General features: G+C 51.2%; 4 protein-coding genes across 4 annotated transcripts; 1 reads left to right on the top strand and 3 right to left on the bottom strand.

The window, feature by feature from the left end:
* Positions 1–1,383: 1,383 nt before the first annotated feature.
* Positions 1,384–2,547, bottom strand: LOC100908343 (uncharacterized). Its single transcript, XM_003738520.1, has 4 exons — positions 2,470–2,547; positions 1,947–2,123; positions 1,668–1,832; positions 1,384–1,449 (listed from the first exon to the last, which is right to left on the bottom strand). The coding sequence occupies exons 1-4, from the start codon at positions 2,524–2,526 to the stop codon at positions 1,384–1,386; spliced, it is 465 nt and encodes a 154-aa protein (XP_003738568.1). The 5' UTR covers positions 2,527–2,547.
* Positions 2,548–2,965: 418 nt separating this feature from the next.
* LOC100902865 (large neutral amino acids transporter small subunit 1) lies at positions 2,966–7,501 on the bottom strand. Its single transcript, XM_003738488.2, has 9 exons — positions 7,001–7,501; positions 5,948–6,021; positions 5,690–5,847; positions 5,020–5,188; positions 4,768–4,871; positions 4,486–4,582; positions 3,782–3,931; positions 3,436–3,613; positions 2,966–3,275 (listed from the first exon to the last, which is right to left on the bottom strand). The coding sequence occupies exons 1-9, from the start codon at positions 7,452–7,454 to the stop codon at positions 3,217–3,219; spliced, it is 1,443 nt and encodes a 480-aa protein (XP_003738536.1). The 5' UTR covers positions 7,455–7,501; the 3' UTR covers positions 2,966–3,216.
* An 848-nt stretch (positions 7,502–8,349) lies between these two features.
* LOC100908200 (putative L-type amino acid transporter 1-like protein MLAS) lies at positions 8,350–9,054 on the bottom strand. Its single transcript, XM_003738519.1, has one exon. It carries the CDS (start codon positions 9,052–9,054, stop codon positions 8,350–8,352), a length of 705 nt encoding a protein of 234 aa, XP_003738567.1.
* Positions 9,055–11,316: 2,262 nt separating this feature from the next.
* Positions 11,317–12,324, top strand: LOC100903154 (coiled-coil domain-containing protein 86). Its single transcript, XM_003738490.1, has 4 exons — positions 11,317–11,505; positions 11,646–11,754; positions 11,895–12,002; positions 12,102–12,324. Exons 1-4 carry the CDS (start codon positions 11,456–11,458, stop codon positions 12,201–12,203), a joined length of 369 nt encoding a protein of 122 aa, XP_003738538.1. The 5' UTR covers positions 11,317–11,455; the 3' UTR covers positions 12,204–12,324.
* The last annotated feature ends 11,610 nt before the right edge of the window (positions 12,325–23,934 follow it).

Below are 23,934 nucleotides of genomic sequence, written 5' to 3'. Positions count from 1 at the left end.
CTTCTTCAACGTTCTACTCGTTCTGACGTGTTTGATATCCGCTCGAGCTCCGTGCGTCCTTGGGATGGGATTCGCGAGTTCCCCGTGGGAAGTTTCGCTCCTCTGTGCCGGCTTGTCAAGTCGTGCTCGCTCGGTGTTCGGACTCGACGAAATTCACAGGCACGGCTTACCGAGACAAAATTGGACGTAAGGAGAAACCCCGAGGCTTTCTCGGAGTTTCGAGAAGAAAAATTTATTCATTCCATGCTGCTGAAATCCGAAGCTCCTCGATTAGGAACTCGTGCGAGAGCAGCCATAGGGACATTGCTGTGGAGGTCGTTGACATCCGTGCTTGAGTCGGGTCCGAAGAGAAACTCGCTATATCCTCTAGCCTCCAGCTGATCGGCGGAGCGATGAGCGACGAACATCATAATCTTATTAAGAACAAGCCGCCCTTCAGTACGTTCTCCCGCGAGTCGCCGACATTTCGAGCAGTCGAGCGTACTCGCTAAAGAACGAGGAACAATTGAATAAAGAGGAGTCTTCTGATCACAGAAAGAGTCGGGAAGATGCATTCAACAGCGATATAGGATTGCATTAGGAGCGGGTCGGACTCGAACGAGCGAGGGAGCCGAGCTATACTTTTCCAGATGAGTGACTCAGGACACTGGGGCCTGGGGCGCGAAACAGTTGGCGCTAGTGCTGGCATCGGAGCGGAGTACGTTTTTAAGTGAGCAGACGCCAAACGCAAACGAGATACAACTACCGAGAAGTAGACGATGATATACGAATGATAAGTCTCCCAACGAATGAGTCTCGAAATAGAGGAAACAACCGTCGAGAGATATTGTTGTTCCGGACAAGGACCAACTTCGCCCTCGATGACTCCGAAATTCGAATCCGCAATTCCCCGAGCGGGGTACCGCAGCGAACAGCCTGAGCCCTTGAAATTGATAGGCGGACTTCTCCTTGCAGCATGAAAAACTCGCGCGGAAATATTTCGTATCGACTCAGGAACGCCCGATTATCTGCTTCCCGGGAACCGGGAATTCGCCCATAAGCAGGGAGCTGATGCAAGGACTCAATCGCGGGATTGCGTCCGCACCTGCTTCAGCCCGATAATTTTTGATTTACTCAGAGGCTTTCCGAATTGATGAGGCACCATACCGGTTCGATTTGGCGAAGGAATCGAGCTGGAGCATGAGTCCCGCACGGATTCTGACCCGTGTCGAACGGATCCCGGCATCCGATGATAGTTCCCCGGCGAAGACGGCGCGGCACTGAAATGTAGGCTGCGGCGAGACATTCCGACATTCAATTCAATGAGCTATAAAATCTGCGAAGAGCACAATTCGATTTATTTCGACAGTCAGAGACCGTCGGATCTTTCTTCTCGGCTCGCCATTAGGATGGGGGCTTCGAAACTTCAGGATGGCATCCGAGAGGCATTTTGGCTCTTGCTTTTTGCGCCTGAAATTGTTGAAGATCGAGAAGCATGGCGCTTCGATTTCGCCTGTTTCCCCGGACTTCTGGAGGCTCCTCTCGCAGCGGGTTGAACAATTTGTAACTTCAATTTGGCGCCGAGGGATGGAGCGGCCCGGTTGACCTACACGGAGAATTTATCGTGGTCAATGAATGGAGCGAACGATTTTCGCTAGCATTTCCCGAAGTGAAAAGTTCCAACTGACCGCGTAATCAGAGAAATCATAATAACCCTGTCGATGACCTTCGTTTCGTAAGGGCAAGTCCAGGTCGATCGCTTTGAAAATTTCCGATTCTGTGCTATAGCCCAAAGCGAGTGCGACTTCTAACAGAGGGGATCCCGTCAGCTTCGTGAACTCGGAACTGACATCCTGTAACGAGACATACGAACAGAATTTGCGGCTATCGGGAGAGAACTTTAGTCAAATCTGGGGATCCGCAGAAGTCACGCTCATAAGGGGAGGATATCTCGGTGAGAATCAAACCTCCAGATACGGGATCCTCTTCTCGCTCAAGAACTTCTTGGTCACGTCTCGCAAGAATTCGTGATTTTCGTGGAGTTCATATGCCACGTTCCTCTGGAGGCCCTGGAGCGTCGATGCTGCTGTGGGTTTCGCGAGGCTGGGCGAGGGACGGCTACCACGGCCGATGCCCAGTGGTCTCTGAAACGAACGATCTACCGTCACCACGGCATCTCTCGTCGAGAGCTCAAGTAATTGTGGGATATGTCACGAGTCACGAAAGGGGAGCTCCATCCGATCTCGTCCAGCTATGCCGTCAGGACCCCCCTCCCCCGATAGATTTCCTCATGATTTCGAGGTACTCTCGCAATTCGCTCCAGAGAGGTTGCGAATTTCCTCAGCGTTGAGGACAGGTCATGCGTTCGCCGCCGAACTTGACACTGCCGTGAGCATTTCCGCTGCCGGAATCATCGATGCCTCGAATCGGAGCTCCCGTCAGACAGTATCACTAGCACAGCATAGCGGAAGAAAAGAGACTACGTCTTACCGCCGGGACCTTTGAGCCTGGGCTTCCGTTTTGAAGTCCGGGCTCAGCCATCCTCATCGACGTTCCGGATCTCTTTTCCTGACCCTGCAGCTGATCGAATCGGATGTATCAAACCAAGAACTCTTAAAAATGGAAAGGGAACTGCGCGACTTTCCGTCTATGGTGGCGCATGTCGGGTATGTTCGATCAGCCGTTGTCGTTGGGTGAAGTCGTCGCGGCGCGCGGACAGCAGAACCAGGCTAGCTTGAATCTCGAATTTGGCGCGTATTCCATTGTCGGCACATCTGTGCTCTGAGAGCGAGAGCTGGATGTTTCCGCCGAGACGATGCCATTAGTCCCCTCTCTCCCGCTCTCTCGTTCTCTAGTCGAAAGCCGATGCTTCCACAGACCGCAGTAGCCGCGTGTTCCACAAGCGGCTCTATCTGTGATGAGGAGATCCCGAGAATATGCGAAGAGCTCGAATATTCATCGAAGAAAAGCCACAGAGCGATGAGCGCGAAGTCCAGATCCGCAGTCGGCGATTACTCGGGACTTCATGATCGGGTGTATTTATTCCTCAATTCGTACGAAAATCTCCCATAAACAATCACCAGTCGGCAGTGCTGCATCAAAAAAATCCGACTATTCATGTTTCCGTCGAGCTTATCGACCGGCGCCGGAATTCGTTGATGTTTGGGATAGCTGAGAAGTATGGGACTTCTGAGAAGTATAGCCGAATGCCTCGGGGGAGCTTTGTCATAGCGGCCATCAGTCCGTTTTCTCAGGAACGCTGTTCAGTACTTTCTGTATGAATGCGGTCGTCGAGGCTGGGGAGAAAGAATTACGGTGGATGCATGTTCCGGTGAGGAAATCACAATGGACCCAAGCTCTGAGAAACCATTCCTCCCGTCGCTACCCATAGGCTTTCTTCTACGCTCAGGGCGAGAATCGGACAAACAGTCGGCCAAAAATTATCCCAATGCTTACATATTGCGTTCCGGTAAGCTTGAGGTTTCTTCTTCCAATTGACGGTTACGAAGTACACCGGGATTCCGGAAAGTGCAATGCCCAAGCCAACGAGTGTCTCAAGCGGCTGAGAGAAGAAAGGCAACACCACCAAAAAAATTGAGATCAAGAAGAACACCACCGGCAGAATGATGTTGACCTGCATGAAGAAGGAGAAAGACTTTCACGACTGCTCGACACGATGCGGGTCGTCGGAATATTTTCTAGCGAAGGTCTTGTCCTATACTTCAAAGTATCGTGTCATTCACCGGAATCAGTGGATTTGGCTCGTTTTGCGGATCATAGGTCGAAAGAAACTTCCACGAACCTTTATCGGCCGTTCGAGCTCGGGCTCTTTGTATCTCAGCCATAGCAGGCCGCTGACGGACAACATCATGAAGAGAGCCTCGCTAAAAGCCGTGTAATTGATGAGTACCAAAACATCGGTGTTGGATAAATACAGCAACGACAGGAGGCACTGAGGAAGACGGGGACTGCGATTAAGATCAGTCGGTGCGAGCGCGATTAGTGACGCAAACTGCTTGCGCTTCCGAAGTGGTTTCCTCTTTATTTTTTCTTGGAAATGCGCTCGGATTGGATCGAAGGATTCCAAAGGCTCGACTGGATTCAGAGTCAAACCCTCGCTTTCCATACGCGTAGTTTGGTATACTCGACGGATAGTCTGACCATTTCTCCTCTTACTCCAAACGCCCAAATACCACCAGCCGTGTGCGCTGAGAAACAACGCCAAGCCTCAAATCAGGTGTATACCATAAAGAGGTCATTGGGTGACGCAAGGCTCCGCGTCCTTGCCCTTGATGAGCCTTCTCAGACAGAGACCCCTTCGGGTGATGATGTCGGGGGAGAAATATAGAGCTCAATTTTCGGGAAGTTGGAGTTAAGATGGACTGCCCTGCTGAGATGTCGCCCACACATTAATGACGCACAAGTGTGGGCGTCGAATTGAAGGTCATGACCATGATTTCTAGAGCATCCTAGCCTTGGGAGAAAGTAGGAGGAAAGATCACTCACCAAGAATACGAGAGATGGGGTTGGAGTACAGCAATTCATATTGATCATCGATATGAAATCCGGTAGGTGGCCTTGCCGAGCGCCGACAAAAAATAACCTGCAGATGACTCATCGGTTAGGAGATTGGAGTAAAGGTTGTCGATTGAGTAAGTTTTTCGACTTCGTTCGACATCTCTCATGATAAGTCTGGCTGAATCACGGCCTCCCGGAAATGCCAGGCTCGACTTCCTCCTTCAGCAGGCGTATTCCAAAGCTCTCGCCGAGGCACACTCCGGGACCTACCGAGAGCTGGCAAAAATGCCGCCATTCAGACCACCGAAGGTCGACAGAGCTACAGCGACCGGGATTATCCAAGAATATGAGCCGAGGGTGCGCTCACCGAAGGCCTGAAAGAGGTGCATGGAGATTTCCCTCGCACATTCTTCCACATGTCTAAAATTGTCAGGCCTATCGGGATATTCCTCTTTGGTAAGAGCTTCGTTTTGCACCGGCAATGGTTCGTAAAACTGAGTTAGCGCAAAGAAGGAATCTCACCACCGCGACTGCGGAGGCAGATCCCACCTCCGTGGTCGTCAGTACAACGAAGTACGCCACGTTTGCCAAGAGGTACACGGTAGTAACGATCGGCAGCGAGATGTAGATGGCGAACGGCAAGTTCCGGAAGGGGTCCTTCAATTCTTCCGTCACGAAGTTCAGATAGTTCCTGGAAACCGCACTCGACTTCTAAGTCACCGATGAGCGCTTCGTCGGCTCCCAGATCATTTTCGGAAAGCATATCCCATTGTCAATGTTTCGATCCCAGCTCGAACGATCGAGAATCTTTTGAAAATTAGCGATGCACTCTTCGTGAAAAATCTCTCAGGTTGTATCCAGCTCAAGGGACAATCAAGGATCACTTATGACGGCCCCGGGATATTGGCTCCGCTGGACCCACTCAAGACATTCCCCTTCGCCTAAGGCTTGAATGAAGCATATTTCACGAGCTGAATGACTGAGAAGGGTCAACTGATCCCTCGACACGCGACTCTCGAGGCAGCCACGCGGCTTCTCCTGGAGCATCGCGTTTCGCCGTTATTCCTGTGTATCCGTTCCGTGGGTCTAGTCCATCTATACCTAATACTTTTATGATTGAGGAAATGAAACAGCGAGACCTCGGACAATCGAAGGGTTTCGGTCTGATAGAGATCTGTCACAACCTACTCACCATCCAGCATAAGAGAAAAGTCCGCTGTAGAAAGCCAAGCAGATGCTACTCGGATCGTACACTGTGTTGTCCCACAGACGAGTTGTCAAGTTAATGGAATTTCCCACGAATAAGAGCTCGTACCCACCGATCGCAATAATCAGGCAGAGCGCCAGCACCTGGAGAGAGAACGAACCCGATTAAGGAGAATCATTTCGCGTCTGTATTCGTCGATTGCATAAGAGAACTCAGGCAGAATTCCCCGCATCCAGTTCAAACCTTGGCGAACATTAGCGAGTCCTGAACGAACATCGCCCATTTGACTTCATAGCAATTGATGAAGGTGAGCAGACCTGCAGAACGGCAATTGTTAAGAGAAACGGGCAGCTGAGCATTTCACACCTCAAATTCCTCCTTCTTGATAGGAATGATTTTTCTCGAGACATTTGAAGCGCTCGAGTTGTTATGTCCGGCAGGTGAGTCCTCAAAGCTCTGTCGCTCGATCGATCCTCGATTAGTCTGTTTTCGACTCCGGACGCCCCATCGTGCAGGGCGCTCTCGAAGTCTATTTCAACGTTCCAATTCGGTCGCAAAAAAACGTAATCTGGTAAAAACAGATGCTTGGTCTCAGGAGACGGTAAATCCCTCGCGGCGGGGCGCGTTCCGTGATAGAGCGAGCAGTATGTGGGAGCAGCGATTGTTCGGTTTGTAATCAAGTTTTTGTAACATATCAATTCGACTGATGCATTCGTGCAGTGTGGGGAGCAAGCGTAAAAAAAACTCGGGAAACTATCCCTCCAGCTAGAGCTCGCAAAAATTAGACCGAGGCGGCCTGTCGAAGTCCACAGGACCATGGTGAGTTGTGGGTCTGTTTCCGCGTTCATACCGTCATCTGAATGAGCTCAGACCACGGAGCTACCAGACGCCTTATAACGACAAGAATCGGAAAATTCGAATTGGCGGCTCTCGATCCGAATGAGGCATCTACGCTTATCGATAGTTCGAAGGAGGACGTGTTGTTCTTGTCTCGAACTGCGATGCCCTCGGTACGAGTCGCTGCCCGCTCGGCCCCCTGAATGAAATATTCGGAATCTCGACAGTTTTCCTCGGAACTATCGGAGCTAATTTTCCGAAGTTCGAAACATGGCAATTATTCAAACTCGAAAACACGCTGGATGAGTTCCCTCTGTGGCCACTGTATCTTCCCCGCGATTTAATGCGTTGAGGACTCTTCCTTCCCAATCCGAATGAGCGAACGCGGGATATAAATATCTACATAGGTACATATACATATATGTATACATATATGTATACATATATGCAGGGACTCACATAGAACAGCGGCTGCTAAGAGCCTTAAGGCGGCATCAGGTAAATCACAACCATCGAAAATTGGCGCGAGAATATAATTAGCGAACGTGATACTTTGGATGGCGTTATGCACAGGCTGCATTATCAGCAGCGACACCCACAGATAGAGGAAGCCCATCAACGGCCCATATATTTGAGAGATGTACGCGTAGTCACCCCCCGATTTCGGGATCATGGTCCCTAGTTCCGCGTAGCACATCGCACCGACAAGTGACATGAGTCCACAGGCTGCCCAAACAATAATCGACATTCCTGCCGAACCCGAGTTCCGCACTACACCCGTCGGAGAGACGAAGATCCCGGCTCCGATAATTATCCCTACGATGATGCCCACCCCGTTGAGGAGACCCAACTCGCGTTTGAGACCGACCGCGCCGCCGTCTCCACCGCCACCTGCTGTCACGGCAGACACCATTATGTCCACAGGTGCTGGGCCAGATGCACTCGATCGCAATGTCGCACGTGAACAGAGCTCGACGCCGAATCAGTCAGTCGGTCAGCGGTTGCCCACAGGCAGTTGTGCTGACGGTCAAGTACTCATCATTCTGCACTCGAGCACCACAGTCCGTCATGAAGGTTACGAGTGAAGAGAGACCCAAACGGACTAACAGTCAAGCAGCCACTTTTTTCACAGATGAATCGACCCAGTAACGCTGCTCTAATCCTCGCTCCCGCAGCGGTGGGGTAGGGCTGACAGACCTGGTTCCCCTCGCCGATTCCGCTCTCCGAGCCGTGACGCCTGCCGAACGGTAGATGGGAAACGTCGCGTCGCCGCGGGTGTTTCATTGTGGCCGATTCTCGTTCGCCTGGGAAGCCGGATGGTGATAGACTCCCTTGCTGCACTCTACGCATGCAATGGAGGAGAACAACCGCCCCGAGGCGAATTGCAAGGCTAAGAGATCCCGTCGGATTGAGCTGCCGTTGTATCGTCCTGGCATCTTTCCAAGCAGGTATTTTCGAGTGTACCATGGATACTCATGGAGGAAAGCACCGCGCCTTCTCCCGGGCCTGGATCTCCAGTGCAGAAGACGAGTATCGGGGATATGAGAGCGCGTATCGCGGATAGAGAGATAAGCTGTGGACTGGGTTCGTGAGAAGCCGGAATCCCGCCGCTGGGAAACGCGAGAACTTATGTGTGCTTGTGACTTGTCACTGACGATTCCATGGGAGCCTCCTTCTCGCCGGTATGCCCTCAAGATGAACCCTTTCTGCAGAAATCGAGCTCCCTCTCATATGATAATTTACTTTGATCCCCCGATAATGGTCGTAATCGAGGCGATTAGAGTCGTGCTCGACCCGTGCTCCCTTACTCATACACCGGGACTCGAAGTTCTCACGGGAAATAAAGCGTATCGGTATAGGGAAATGAATGTCTCGGCATGTCGCCACGGGGGTGGATACCTTTCATTTTTACCGAGAATGATTTTAATTATCTCACTGAGTCTACTGTACTCGATTCCACTGTTTCCGTTCCGCTTCGAATGGGATGGAGGACATATTTGCGCACGATTTGTGGTAGGCAAAGAAAAATACTCACACATCACAGCAGCTGCCAGCAGCTGCACTGCAGAGTCAGGAAGCATCTCAGCCGAGCAGCCTATTCTGCTGAATATCGGTTGCAGGAAGTAATGCGAGAACGTAATGGCCCCGATGGCGTTCGACATCGGGAAAACCATCACGAGTGAAACCCAGAGGAACATGAACGCCGGCAGATCCCCCCAACAGTGGCGTATGTAAGCGTAGTCCGCCCCAGACTTCGGAATCAGGGTACCGAGCTCTGCGTAACATAACGCTCCAATGGTGCACACAACTCCCGTTAGCAGCCAAACGATGAGACTCAATCCTGGAGAGCCAGCGTAACGGACGACTCCAGTTGGGGACACGAATATTCCCGAACCGATTATGCCACCGACAATGATGGAAACTCCAGAGAGCAATCCCAACTGAGGTCTGAGAGCTACCGTCGAGGTTTTCTTGCTAACCAGGGCTCGCGATTGCTCATTTACGCCGCTCATGTCGAAGCCAACAAGTTTACTACTCCCTATAGACACGGCGATGGTGCGCACTCCCTCGAACGACTATCAGCAGATGAGTTTTACGACCACGACTTTAACAAATCTCGGTGTGCGCTCCGACATCTTGACTCCGAATGATAACAATAATAATAATCGATGTCGAATCTATCTGCATCATACTCCCACCACACCGTGGTCGTACTACACGGCTTCTCGCCCCTCCTGAAAATTGTGGCACCGAGAATCTCACGTAGACGAGCTGCTCATGACGACCGACCGCCGACGGGTGGCTGGATCGTTGGTTTCGTTAATGCTCTCGCTGCGCGTTGACAGCGATCGGCGCATCACTAATTGGTCGTCCATCAACGACTGACTTCATGGGGAGCTTCATAGATCCTGATATCCTCGCCGCCTTTCTCCCGGTTTGTGATAACTGATAACATTAATATCGGAGAAGGCTCGGGCTCAGCACCGAAATACTATCACTACCGAGAAGTTCTATCCATACCTGAGCGTTCAGAGGGTGAGTTATCCGAGTGTCCGTCGTCTTATGACCTGTTCTATTTGGCACTCCTTCAGAAGTTCTAGCGGTCAGAAATTCCGCAAAGAATGCCCTCCCCCCGCTCCTCGCCTCAGATCCATCTGAGTAGAGGCGATGCAGCTTCCCCTGAGTGAGACGAGCTCCCGATTCGAGAAGGCAATTACAGTCCTTGAGGGCTCGTCAGGAACCGGAGCTATCCAATCCTTCGGATTCCCCGCACCTGATATAATTGTCGGGGTCTTTTGCCCGATCCGATCCTTTAACCCATCGCGACGCTGCCCGACGAATGAGTTGGAGCGATACCCCAGACGACGGATGTAGCCAGGCATCTCTAAAATCCTTGAGACTTTCTAGAATATCGGCTCATCGGATTAAGACAGCTGAGGGAAAACTTTTCATTCTGTCCCCGGACTTGTCGTTCGCGGCTAGATCTAGCCCGAAACGCGTTCGATAGTCTGTTCATTCGAGAGTTTCGCTTCGAAGGTCTGAACCCTTCGGAGGAATTGGCCGTTCCCGTCAGGGATCGATTCAATTCGGAAAGTATCGCGGAATGAGCCCTCTATCTTGGGCTGCGATCGTTCACAATGGCATCGTTCCACGAGAATTGAATGGCAGAATTGAGTGCAACTCCGCTAAATCCAACGAAGGGATCCGAGGAGCTATGGTTGCTACGTATCGCGAGAGAGCTTTCAGAACGATCTTATAACATGCATCGTATGGGAAGACTTGACGCGTTGTACAAGAGGTTGAACTGCTCGGGGGGAGACGATGCCGCTCTCAGCTGCTTAAGGGGTCCGATTCGAAACTCGCGGCGATATGCATTGTTCCATTGATAGGAGTCTCGATGCTTCCGACTCACTCAAGGCAAAAGTTCGAGAGACATAGGAGCCATCTTCGCTCGTCCGCAGATCCTGGGCCGAGAGATAAATACCGATCCTCGCAACATCTGAACTTCGGAAGCCAGACTGACTCGGGAGAATAATTGACTGATGCGAAAGGCGACGGTCTTCTTCAGTTTAATAATCACTTCGTATCATCTGCGAGTGAGAACGTGGCCTAAGCGCGCTCTGTCACGTGATTCTGCTGAGAACGATCTTCCTTAATGAGATGAGTATCGGAAACCGCATGGCAAGCAACGACTTGAACTCATCAACTCAAGTGTCACTGTACGAGAAGTGACGGAATCTAGCTCCTGCTATCAGCATCGGATCCGAGACAGGATCTGGGGCTTACTCGGGGACGAGCAGAAAACCAATTCTCCGGGGGAGACAGAGCATCAAACGCGTAACCTTAATCACCGACGCCGGACCGCGGCAAAGAGGGACCGTCGATCATGAATACCATTCGCACAGGAATATTCGATTCGGGCTGCCATTCGCGGAATTCTACGGCTGATTACGGGAAGGAATTATCATTGCATTAACCACCAATCAAGTTGAATTTCTGACGACGCGTCCCGAGATGGACTTGTTTTTTACCAGATTTCGGAACACACATTCCTTGGCACCCAGCTTAGCAGACCATCATCACTCCTCAGGGCTCGAGCACTCGCTCCGTGACTCAGGCATTCCTGCATTCAGCGGTTCGAGCCTTATCGCTCGTTGATGTTCAGCCTCCCTGCTCTCCAACGAGAGTCAGTCGGAAATGCAGCCGCTCTTGCCGTGCGAGATCATCAAGCGCGTCATCATTCAAAGCTCCTCCATGGCCTCTCCCAAATGAGAGAGGGACGCGATGTTGATATTTCGGAGGGAACCACGTGAATCTAGTTGGAGTCCGATATCGTTTGCTCGACAGACTGTGATACATAGGAGAAATTGAGGATATCGATACGCGCATCCTCCCTCCTGAAGCGTCGATATCATGGAGTCTTCAAAGATTGAAGTGCCTCGAGGCAAGCCAAAATCCGGGAGGTAAGAAAGAGGATTCATTTTCTCCACGTACCCACGTACAAGGGTCGAATCGTGCCTTCAGATGGAGACTCGTGTACCATGACTCCGAACTCCAGGATGTAGGCCTGTGTGTCTTCAATAGTGATCATTTTGTCTTCAAGGATATGGAAAGCACCCAAGTCACGCTTCAAGTCTATGATTGCCGTCACGCCACTCAAAACACCATTTAAAAGAGCCATGGAGGAAAGGAACGACAGGAGAAAAGTTCAGGTTAGTGCCGAGAATTCCTATTTATTCCCTCATAAAATGGGTTTCGGGTATTTCCTAATGGGTCAGAGAGCGGGGCCAGTGGGCTCAATCTCGTCTCATCTGGCGGCCCCTATTCGAGTAACGCTCGTTTTCGCGACTAGGAACTCCAACGACAAATCGATGAGGGTAAGAAAGCTGCTCTGGAGGCCAAACGCAAAAGATGTGAAGCAAATCGAAAGGCACGCGAGGCAAACGAGCGGAAAGGCGAGGTGAGTGACTTCTTCTTTCACGAAGATTGCGTCGAAGATCGTTCCCACTCCGATTGGTGGTTCCCACTGCCGACCTCAACGATACATCGAATGTTCCAGGTTGTCACGGTGATCAAGAATACGGCGAAGCTCAAGCGAATGAAGAAGAAGCAGTTGAGGAGTCTCAAGAAGAGAGATGTTACTGTTGTCGATAACTCCTGAGCTTTTATCCGCGTTTCGTGTAACTCGATGAAGCTTCATCATCCGATCAGTCCTTCGAGGAGGACTTTTCTGAGTTCCGAAGAGCTGTACAATAAATATCTGATCGGATCGGGCTTCACATGGAAATATCCCAGATTGCTTGACAATAGTATGCGCGCCATTCAGGTCACGATTCCTTTATTATCGGTCACAGTGTTTCTCCTGGATGTATACTCTCCGCAGGTAGAGCGCGAGACATGAAGCTGTACAAGGTGTTCGGGTCTTTCGAGGGATGCCTCAGAATAAGAAGTCATCAGGATGGAATCGCGGGGAGCACTCCGGACAACCCGGAGAGGAGAAGGCAGATTACCTAGGATTACCATAAATTGAAAATTCCTCGATTAAGCCAGTAGTTTGAGAGCCTGCTCGACAGCCACCCTTTCATAGTCAGGCTCACGCTACATGTTCGGATTCCATATTCATCTTGTGTACGTTGGCCTGACATTTGGAGCAAAATCCCGTCTCTCATGGTCTTGACGCGGAGGAGCGTCCCACGAATCGCCCCGAGTTTTGCTCGAATCTCGCTGACCGTCTCGTGCGTCATGCTTCGAGATATGACCCGATTGCGAGTCCTCCCATGATGGTCTTCTCGAGTCGTTCGAATTCCGGCCGTTGTCTCTCGACCGCTGCCTGGCGTTCCGTTTCGGATCCTCCCAGGCTTCCTCACGTCTATCGGAAGAGGGTCCCCGATCCTCGACGGATCTTGAAGGGTCTCTGCCCTGGGGAAGTTTTTCGCTCCCGAATCGCCTCTCCCCTCCTTCACGAGAACCACCTGTCTCTCGAGAATCAGATCTCTCTCGGGACTCCCCTTTCTCTCGAGTATCATCCCTCTCCCGAGAATCTCTGCCTTCGCGGAATTCTCCATTCTCTCGGGAATCCTCTCTCTCTCGGGAACTCGCCCTTTTGCTGAAATCTGCTAATTCTGAAGAGTCTTCACTCTCTCTGGAACCACTTCTGTCCCGTGAGTCCGTCCTTCCGCCCGAGTCTTCCCCATCTAACAAACTCCCCCGGTCTCGGGCTCTCGGACTCTCTGGATACCGATCGGGATTCGAGAACTGACGCGGTCTTGAAGGATATCGCTCGTCATTCGATCCCTCCTCATCACGAGGACCCCGATCGACTCTCTCGGCCTCGTCGCGATCGCCATCTCCGGGGAGCCGGTCTCTGTTGTCCGGCGGTATCTTCCGGGCTGCATCCCGGTCTGAATTCTGTTCCGAGTCCCGGTCGTCATTGCGATCCACACTGCGGTCTGCATCTCGCTCGCCCTTGCGATCCGCACCGCGGTTTGCGTCTCGGTCCTCATCGCGATCAACGTCTCGGTCTCCGGCTCGGCCTGCGTCACGATCTCTCTCTCGGTCTACGCTGCGATCCATGTCGCGGTCTCCATCACTTCGAGGAGGATTATTCTGAGCTTTAGGAGAGTCGTATCTTCTGCCTGGGTCGCCTTCGAGAGGGTTTCGGTCCGGTTCCGACATGGTGGAGTAGCTCGCCGATATCGTGAGGGGTTTCAAGGCCGTATTGATGAAGTCGACGACGTCGTTCATCTGTTTCGCTCTGTCCGACGCCATCAGCATGGTCTCACCGACGACGCAGCTGACTGAAGGAATGGGATGAGGCATCAGCTTCCGACGGACAGCGACCCAAATGAGAGTGTTTCATTCCAAGTACCTACCTATTCCTTCGATGACGTTCAGGAAGAATGCGCTGATCCGATCTGGGGGCACATCCGCCAGCACAAGAGAGTTGAGAACAGGCACCGCGTCGTAAATCATTTTCGAAACTGGAAGGTTCAGCTCTCTTCGCCAAAAAGCTCTTCCAATCATATCTACATATACTTATATTAGGCGTCATGAAATCGGAAAATTCAGAGCAGACGCTCCCCTGGCCCTTTTCCTGGATCGAGTACTTGCCCAGTGAAGCAATCTCCTCCTCGTTTCCCTCTCTTCTCAAAAGGTCCTTCATACGATTCATGTCATCGATGAGTCTCTCGGAAGCTCTATCGAGATCTTGAGCATACTGGAAATTTTCGTCTCATTATCACGCGATGGTGAAAGACGTCTCCGATTCTCCAGAATCTGGATAAGCGACAGCGCGAGCGATGTTTTTTCAGATTCTCATTCAGATAGTCAACACTCGCCTTGTTGCTGGAATCTACAGTCCTCCGCAGATCATCGAGACTCGAGCTGGCAACCGAGAAGTTCCCCGCGGCTGCTCTTAGACGGGTACGGCCTGAAATCGAATATGCGTTTCGATACTGGCCGATGGCTCGTAGAGCCCGGCCCTGGGTCGAATCTGTGAGGAACATCAGAGCGGACCCGATTCGGCCGCAACCATCTTTCTCTTACTGGTTGCTCAACACTGGCTATCGACGGATTTTCGCGACTCCCCTACTCATCACGGTAAAAATCACTCTGGAATAAGTACCGGCAAACGTTGCGTTCGCGTTCAATCCTCCTTGGGACAGAGGTATAACCAGTCGTACGACAGCCACGTAAATGCTCGCGTTGAGAAGTTTTATCTCGTTGGCGACAATCGGCGATGCGATGGCTGAAGCGAACGAGGAGAGACTCAATGTTGGCTTTACGGTGAGATATGTCCATCCAGGCGTCCTATCTGGGCGTTCTCCCAGTCCCGGAGACACTCACTGATATTCATTCCGTAGGGGTCATCGAAAGGATTGTTGTAGTCGATTCCACCTCCAGGTCCTAGTCCGCCAGGTCTCCGTGGACCGTGCTTCCCGAATGATCCAGAGGGTCCGAGTCCGGGAGAATATTTCCCACCGTGACCGGGATGTCCGTGGCCGCCAAGGCTACTTGGATAACGGTTCACACTGTGCCCGGGACCACCGGCGCCAGGGGGAAAACGGTCGGCTCCCGGCTGCCTGCTGCCCGGTCCCGTGATCGGAGCCAAGGTTCCCCTACTATCACCAAAAGCAGTTTCGAAAGTATTCGAGAGATCCATATTCTCCGGAATGTCTCTATCCTGAGCGCAACCGAAGTCTTGCGCGATTCCATTCAGTAGGCCGTCGATCCGTGCGATAGTCGGTGCCTGAACTGAAGAATACAGGAATCAGATGAGTCGCGATATGTCGGATATTCAATGGTTGGGGGCTCATCTTTCCCGGGGAATAATCCCGAAGACATTGACCTATCCGATTCAATCCATAGGCCCCTGATAGAAGGCTGGATCCCTCTGAGCTCACTTGCGGAACTTACAAACGACTGAAATCCGCGTGTGGGCCAAGTTGAAGGCCGGCGTGAGGACTCGGAGAGTTTTCCCGAGCATCGCGCCGCCAGCCACCGAGATTCCGGCGGCGAGAGACGCACCTCGGCGTGGTAAGCGTTTCCCGAAACGCGGGTGACGATCCATGTATACCACTGAGCGCTCCCCTTGGTGGCCCACGAGCACCGCCCCATTGACCGCGACCCTTTGCCTCGCCCGAAACAGCCGACCCAGAGTAGATGCCGTCGGCGAAACAGCGATGAGCAAGAGGAGCATGCGCCCCCAGCGCAACATCCTCACGGTACACCAAAGCAATCAAATCTGACGAGAACATACGGTCTTCAGGGTATTGGGACGGTATTCAAGATCCAATGTCGCGCTGTGTCCGTCTTCCTCGATGGACTTACCGTAACGGTGAACGCGGGAACGCTATTCCAGTAATCTAAATGCCCGAGTCAAACTGAGGTTTGAGCTCGATTACGAGCCAGACGGATCACGAGTCCATCACGAGGACTTGGATTGAACTGAAACACATGTTCTCCGTGATCTCCTGGGTGAAAGGCTTCCCGCGGAGAGCTTCTACGACCTCACATTCGACATGGGGAACTTGTTTCCCCGAGATTCACTTTCCTCCACCCTATATCGCTTCCTAAGCATATCCAGTATTTTCGCCGTACGAGATCAGATCCCCTGAGTACCTTTCGTTTGGAGTGCTGATCTTCTTTCTTATAGAGCGAAAACACGGGTTTTTCCCAATCAGATGAGCGGCTAAGGCTCGAATTTTCACGGGAGAGCCCATAGCCTACTATTTTCGAACTGGTATCCTAAAGAATCGTGATGTCCACGTTCCGTGACCTACTGTTAGCACTTAAAAGTCTAAAGACAGATTCTCATCAAAATTGTCATCATTAGAATAAACTCGAGAGCGCAGATGCACACAGCGCAGCGTCAAACCTGCGTCATGGACGCGATCTGTCGTTCCACTCCGAGCGTACCGATTGTAAGCGGTGGATGAAACGTACAAATCATGATTCAATTATCGGGATTCATATGAGTATTTCTGTCAGACTGGCGGTGGAGGGCACCGTTTCACCTCTCCCACCGCACAGTTCCTGATCAGGGCAACTCGAAGTCGATTACCAGAGCAGAAAGGGCACTGGATAATACTCGGCCCTTAGTGCGTGCTTTGCTAGTGCCTCTTGGTCTTCGACATTCCCTCGATCAGAGGATAGATCATTGCAAGACATAAAATAGAAGGCAAGAACATCGTGAGTTTTCTAGAAGCCGAGGAAACTCCCGGAGTCGAGAAGCAGGCTACTGTTACAGCTGGAAGATAATTTCGGTCATCAAATGCCTCGAATGAATAGACCTTCCGCAGTGTGGTTGTGCAGCAATTGAACAAGCTTGTAGACAGAGCGAGGATTTCGCGAGAGAAGCGCTCGTGAAGGAAGCCTCATCGGAATACGGTATTGAGGATCTCAGATTGTCAAGACCGCCATGGACAGATTCGATGATGTTGAAGTCGACCACCGAGGTCTGAGTCTCCACAATCATTCCGTTCACAACTTGTGACAATATTTTGGAAAGACATTCCCCGACCTCTTTCCGCGAAAACACTCTGTTGCAAGGTGAAAACATCGTTTCCGTGATAGAGCTTCAGCTCATTGATGAAGGGATCCAAAGATGAATTCGAAGTCCAATGCACCGCCCCGATTCGAGTGAATTTGACTATTCCTCATCCCCAGTCACAGCAGGGTGCTTCCGATTCGTCGGAGATATCGATGCAAGCTACGAACAATGCACCTTGAGCGGCCCAAGACATGAAAAATGACGGAAGCTTTTTCTTCGCCGACTTTGGAAATTCCTAATGACGAAATAGCGTGCTCAGATCTCCGATATGAGAAAATGCTCCAAATGTTAGTCAATTATTTATTGTACTTCGACAAGGTCGTAGTATCCGTTCCGATCATAATGGGTCCGCATGATCAGGGCATCATTCTTGTACGAGAAGTGATCTCGCAGGCTGCCGCGTAGCACGGTCCTTCTATACATCTCGAGCGAGCATTCAGGGAAACCTCCCGAGCGCAATATGCTTCAAACCCCACTGTATCTGCTTTCACGCTGTGGGTATTCAACTCGAAGATGACGGAGGCGGTCGGGAGATATCAATGATGTGGAACTCATTTATCAACGGGGGAGAGGTTAATGATGTGAACTTGGTGTGGAGATAATGATATATGTCATATATCATGATCATATCAATGGATGGTGATAGGAGATTCAGGCGGTCCAATGAGAGGAGCAGAGCAGGTAAGGCGGCGTCGATTGCCAGGTGTGGGGCTGCTCCTCCCTCTCTCCCTTACGGAGGTTTCCGAGAAGAAATTATATCCCAGCGAGCAGTAAAGCTGATAAGGAGTAATTAGAAAAGGAGAATAAATGGGGGGACCTTTAGAATGTGTCATCTCAGGACGGGGTGGTGTAGCGAGGGGACAGGTCAGGATCTTCATATCTGCACATGAAGCTTCCCTACGGCTCTGAAGGGTGGACGAAGACGCAGCTTGGAAGACTGAAGTGAGGTCGATTCCGATTCGATCGGGGTCTACTGTCTTTTGCTCGATATAAACCCGACTAAACATTCTTCGCCTCAGCTCGAGAACATGCGAGAGATATGTGAGAGATCAAGGTTCTTCATCTCATCGGGGTCTTCTGCCGGGAGATTCCGATCACATCCTTTCTTGAACGTACCCGTGCTCGAATCACTCTTTCGGAGCATATCCGTCTACACATGAGGCCGTCCCGATTTCTGCTCCAAGGATTCGTCTGTCGCCCCGCTCGCACCCACTTCATACGCCTTCGGGAGCGATCGCTCGTTCGATGAGGGATATGCGGACGTATGGTCACCGAGGAAAAATGTTATCCTGTCGACTTGAGTGAAGAGGTCTCAGCTGGTTTCGGAACCGGTTTTCGGCGAGAAAAAGAACAGTTTTTCCCAGAGGCTGAGAACAATCGATTCTCAGTGAGGCTCCTTGGAGGAAACCGTTTTTTGAGACCGTCTCATCCCGAGCAGATCGGCTTCTCAACGCAGAATCGTCAAGAAGAGGTTCCCTTTGGCGGATATGAGAGAACCCATTCTTGAAAAAACACGTTTTTTATTCTGGAGTATGTGGTCTTATCCTTCGAGGAGTTTCGATCCCGGTCCTATTGGAAACCCGCCTTCAAGGACCGATTTCTGGAGAAAATCGTTTTTCTGTCCCGAAAACCCGGTTTTCAAAAAAACGGTTCTTTGCGGTACCCACTTCAGAGTTCCACCACGGACGCAGGGATCGTCCAAAGGCCACTCATGGGTCAGACCTTAGCCTCATGACTAGACTCATTCATACATAAGATGTGTGACCAGAATATCAGCAGTGAATAACTTCGACCGCACAATCGGCAATTGGGATTCGACATGCATGTAAATTGATCACTCTCTTCCAAGCGAGAACAACAACGAAACTATGGCTGTCTGTCCTAGTCCCGAATGTGGGATCTTCGATCGATGCAGTAAGAAAGTTGCAACGCCGAGTGTGCTATCCCGAGGTCTCCGTTCGGTAACCAATTTCTAACAGGATATTTTCGCCTGAGGTCTGGGACGAAAGCTCCAAAAGCCTGTATTCGCAGTTTCGACTTTGAGCCAATCGAGCTTGCCTTCGTTCACGTTCGGGAAGAAAGTCGAAAAGCCATCGACGCCGACTTCGATCAAGGTCCTAATATTTATGCTTGTAGGATGTGTGATATTCCTCACCCTCGTCACCACAGGAGCCATACCTCCGAGCCTACTGCCGTCTATCGTGCGTCAAAAACTTGAGCCCAAAGATGAACCACGTGAGACGTTGTCGGAAGTCGGAAGACCACCGCAGTTTTACGCCGGATGTCTTATTCCCCAGTTTCCTATTTCCGGTGTCGATTCCTGACGGTTTCGACCCGTCCGGCTTTGAGTACTCGTTCGATGGTCAGATATACGTTTAGATAGACAATGGTTCTCGCCCTCCAACAGTCCTCCGAAGAACAACAGATCGGTTAAAGTCTCAAACGAATTTTCTCTTCTCATGACCAACCGGAATTGATGAACGCTCCTTCTTATGTCAGCTAGGCCGGTGAGCAACTCTGACGAATTGATTCTCATCCTACAGTTATGAAAGCTGAGGAATTGACCAAGGTGGTCAATCAGGCGCTCGCCGTAGCCCAAAAGGAATTGTCAAAAGAGCCAGTCTTCGAAAATTCGAGGATGATGCGAGAGGCAATGTCAGACCGCAAACTTCAGAATTGCAGATTGATTGTCGCGCCGGCTCTTTCTATTGTCAAGGAGTCAATCCAAGTCAATCGCATAGGTCTGGTCCAATCGCAGGAATTCACGCGCCTGTCTCGACAGATCTTTCATTGAGTTTGAGGTCTCCCTCGCTTGAGGAAAGCTTCTGAGCCTGACCGTGCCAATATTGTACGATCAGGGAAGAGAGTCACCGCTGACATTGATGTCGGGGAGGTGACGATGGAAGCATCTCAGAACGGCAACGAAGTCCGATGCTTGGCAAACGTTCAGGCGACTGTGTCATTCGCGCATCCTGAAGAGATAATGGACCATTTCAGAGTCAAGGAAGTCGATGTGAGTAAGCTCCCTCACGACTCCCGATTCCCGATGTCACCGAATGCGGGTCCGGGAGGGATAACGAAGTCGGAATTCCTTGCAGATGATCGACATAGCTAACAAGGACATTGATTGTCCGGGGACGCGCTCACAGAACAAACGGCTGTTCCGAAGATATCTGAATACGTTCGTGGGGTCGAGACTCTTGGAGGTGGTCAGTCTCGGTTTCCGCAAGCAAGGAACCGTCCGGTCTTTCCTGGCAGAAGAAGAAGGAGCCCGACGCGAAGCTTCTCTCGCAGAAAAAGAGGGCGAACCTCAATCGCCGTAGGAAGATCCTACCCAATTAAGGGCTGAATCACCACAACAGTCTCAATCCAAACAAATGCTTTCTATTTCATCGGCTCAAATCATGAGAGAAGAGATAGGAGCCTTCCGTGTACCTGAGAGAGTTTCGCCGAAAAAATCAAGATCAGTAAGGAGAGGACCCTCATTTTCCTTAGGCGGGTTACGATTACGAACTTGCTGTGCGCATTGATGGGCGCTCCCGGGACATGGGGAACGGCCATGAGATGATTACAAAGGGAGACGAGCCATTGGCCGCTGGCCGTTGAAAATTTCATTCTACATATCATCCACCTACTTGGATACCTTGAATAATTTACACGCTTATGATACATGACTTGTAGCGAGAATTTTGTGCTTCGGGAAGGTCCTCGATCGGCCGCTGATTAGCATCGTCATCGGTCTCGATCGTGGAACTCGGATGACTCGGATCTCGGATATACCACTCCGATATCCATGTCGACCGCGTTCCCTGTGGCGGGTGATAAGAGCGCTCAGAAGCTCGAGCATTCCGAATCAATTCTGATCTCGGTTTCCGGTCTGATTCCCTCGATGAGTTCGCTAATCACAGCAGTCACGATTTCGTAATATTCGGGAGAGACTCTGATCAGATTCTCTGCGTCCCCCAATCGCTCGCGCAGAGCCTCCCCGAGCTCGACATCGGTGACCAGTTTCCTCCTGTATAGCTTCCGTAGAGCCTCACAGAGTCGCTGGATTCTCGTAGGGTTCTCAATGGCAGCGTCCAACATGAGGACGACGAACCTCTTCACACGGCGACCGCGAGTGATCTTGCCTAAACGATGCAGGAGGAGTTTCGAATTCCCGTTATCGGTGAAATTCCGAAGGATCATCCTAGCGTACGTGTCGCTTTTCAAGTCGCCATCTCTATATCTTTTGCGGGAGCTCGCGTCCGCATCAGCCGAGGCAGCTTTCGGTGGTGTTAATTCCTGATCCGTAGGGCAGGGACCAGGAGTCTTCTTGGGAGTTGATTGTCTCTTGGGAACAGTAGGCTTCTCCCTACGCGTAATCGGCGTGCTGTGTGATGGGATTCCGGGGCTTTCCCGCCCCTGGACTCCCGCAAGGAAGGAGTCTCGAGAAATGCGAGCAAGACCAGAGCAGTCAGTCGGTGTTTTCGAAGATTTCGAGCCCAATTCCGTCGCATCAGGATCATCCTGGCTGAGTGAATCATCTGGGTTCCCTGAATCCAACTCGGAAGATAGGCATTTCGAAATCGGCGAACAATTCGAGTGCATCAAGTCGAACTCGTTGGAATTGAATGAATCAAGCAGCTCGAAGCTCTTGATCGGAGACCTGTGAAGATTGAAACGGATAATGCATTGTCGATGTCGCGCATTGGCTGGAAGCGAATTATTTCACGGGACAATCTTCGAGGGGGGCGCTCGGCCGCCTTAATTAACTTACGCTGGAGCAAAGCTCCGAAGATTCACACCCAGACTGATCTGCGGCAAGCATTGGCGCTCGGAGCGCACGGGGGATGGGCGGAGTAATACCTGGGGAACCAATAATCTCATTAGCCTGATCACCTCCCCTTGCGTGTGGCCATTCAGATTATATAGGCCATTACGACTCACTAACCGGCGCGAAGTCGCGAGTTCTCATTCCTGCAGCAAACCATATTCGCTTCTGTAAGCGCGAATCCGGATAACTGGCTCGAGTCCCAATGAGTTTCCTGAGTAATACCGAGATCGAGCTCGTAAGAAAACATCTGAACTGTTGACAAGGACTGATCGATTGCGGATGCATGGCTGCTACCAGGTTCGATCTCGCAGCTCACTCTGAGCGTGGAACTTGGTCGACTGAGCATTGGCCGGGGTAGTCGCTCTTTTTCGTAGTTCGAATTCCGGAGAGAGTTCCGATAATGAGAAGAGGGTTTCCGGAGCTCGCTCGGACCCAGCTCGGACCAGGATTGCATCCGATGACCCGACGGTGTGAAGGGTGCTTCCTCTCACCTGGTCGGCAGCGATGGAATGTTTCGCATCTCAGGAAGGAATGCGGAGCCGGTCAGAATCTGAGATTCGTCATCCGAACGATCGTGCGGATTCGATATTCGCGATCTGGCTCGCGCGGTGAGCTACACACATCGCTGCAGTTAGCTTAGCTCCAGTGTGTCATTTCTCAGAGTACGACGATCCAAATCGGAGAGACTCAAAAAGGCATAGGGGACGTTCCACGGCTCGGTACCTCGGGTAGGCGATGCTCTCGTACCAGGGAGGGATAGCCGAATGATTTGAGCTCTCCGCTGATCAAGTGCACATTCTGCACAGTCACATCGACTTCGTGCCCAAATGAGATGCAGCGTGCGGTTTTTGACGGTCCGACATTCCTTTTGACCTGAATCGGGGCTCTGTCTCCCATAGATCCAGTTCGAACCGTGCTCCTGTGTGCCTGTCCTACCGTGTCCTCTTAGAGAAACCGGGAATTCAGACCAAAACAAGCGTCGCGCGTCGGGCTCAGGGGTTTCCGCTGAGGGGGAAAGACCTGAAGAGAACCGACACTTGGGCGCGGATAGAGTTTTGACATCGTCCCGCCAAGATCTCCGGAGCATTCTTTTGTAATCGATATGACTCATATCCCTCAGCATCGCGACCAGATGCGAGACCTTCGGAATACGCGATGTACCTTCGAGCTCTCAGAATCCTCCCCGTCCCGCTCAAGACGGAGACGATATACCATATGATTATTATCTATCGGTACGCTGACGCAGGATACACTTGGGAGAGCACCAAAAGTTTTCGGATTTCCTCTCTTTTATTGGAATGGTTCGAGGACGAGTGAATACCATGAAACAGCAAGATCGAAGACGACTAGGTGGTACTGAGGCCACGTTAGGTTAATCAGAACGCCTCATCCATCAATCTTCCGACAGGTTTCGGCGATGGAGTCATTCAGGTTCAGGGGCTTCAATGCGACCTGGAGGAAATTCTGCATTTCCGCGGAAGATTCGCTTGAAAAATAAATTTTCAGCGATACTGAACCAACGGCATTGACTGCGAGAGAAAAACACATAATGAGAAAGTTGATTTTCATTTCACACGAAGCGGAATACTAGAATCCCCCCCTTCCAATGCTCATTGAGAATCGGAGCTTACTCAAGCCGGTGATCAGAGTCGTGTAGAAGTTGTTCAAGGTTCCGGTATCGACTTCACTCAGCACCAGTTCATTGAGGAGCAGAACTGAACTCGTAATAGCTCTTGAAACTGAGGAAGATCACAAGTTAGATCGATCAGCGTGGAGGTCGAGACTCAAAATCCCGGGGGATGGGCATAATACCCATGGAGCATGACAAACCATTTTTTGCAGTTGCGAAGGTGTTCGTGAAACCCATGCTAAGCATTATTTTGTGGATATCCTTTCGGAGTAGTTTCGCGGCATGAGATGCCTGGGAAACAATGAGGTAGGCCGCTTGCGAGTGAAGTTCGGGAGAGCTTTATGTGCCAGAGTTCGTCCGAAATGTGCGCGGGTGCTTATGACTCACATTCTCAT

The sequence above is a fragment of the Galendromus occidentalis genome, unplaced genomic scaffold, assembly GCF_000255335.2.
Source record: "Galendromus occidentalis unplaced genomic scaffold, Mocc_1.1 scf7180000076006, whole genome shotgun sequence".
Lineage (NCBI taxonomy): Eukaryota > Metazoa > Arthropoda > Arachnida > Mesostigmata > Phytoseiidae > Galendromus > Galendromus occidentalis.
The sequence above is the reverse complement of the archived record's forward strand: the minus strand, read 5'-3'. Positions and strand labels throughout refer to the sequence as shown.

Bases quoted from the DNA above. Each gene is read 5' to 3' on its own strand.
- LOC100908343 (XM_003738520.1), bottom strand. From the start codon at position 2,526: ATGAGGATGGCTGAGCCCGGACTTCAAAACGGAAGCCCAGGCTCAAAG. The intron at 2,124-2,469 runs GTAAGACGTAGT...CGTTCGTTTCAG, and splicing joins CAGGCTCAAAGGTCCCGGCG to AGACCACTGGGCATCGGCCG. The intron at 1,450-1,667 runs GTCAGTTGGAAC...CAACAATTTCAG, and splicing joins ATGATTTCTCTGATTACGCG to GCGCAAAAAGCAAGAGCCAA.
- LOC100902865 (XM_003738488.2), bottom strand. From the start codon at position 7,454: ATGGTGTCTGCCGTGACAGCAGGTGGCGGTGGAGACGGCGGCGCGGTC. The intron at 6,022-7,000 runs GTGAGTCCCTGC...GCCGTTCTGCAG, and splicing joins CTTAGCAGCCGCTGTTCTAT to GTCTGCTCACCTTCATCAAT. The intron at 5,189-5,689 runs GTGAGTAGGTTG...TGCGGTTTCCAG, and splicing joins CTTTTCTCTTATGCTGGATG to GAACTATCTGAACTTCGTGA.
- LOC100908200 (XM_003738519.1), bottom strand. From the start codon at position 9,054: ATGAGCGGCGTAAATGAGCAATCGCGAGCCCTGGTTAGCAAGAAAACC.
- LOC100903154 (XM_003738490.1), top strand. From the start codon at position 11,456: ATGGAGTCTTCAAAGATTGAAGTGCCTCGAGGCAAGCCAAAATCCGGG. The intron at 11,506-11,645 runs GTAAGAAAGAGG...TTTGTCTTCAAG, and splicing joins GGCAAGCCAAAATCCGGGAG to GATATGGAAAGCACCCAAGT. The intron at 11,755-11,894 runs GTTAGTGCCGAG...TTTCGCGACTAG, and splicing joins ACGACAGGAGAAAAGTTCAG to GAACTCCAACGACAAATCGA.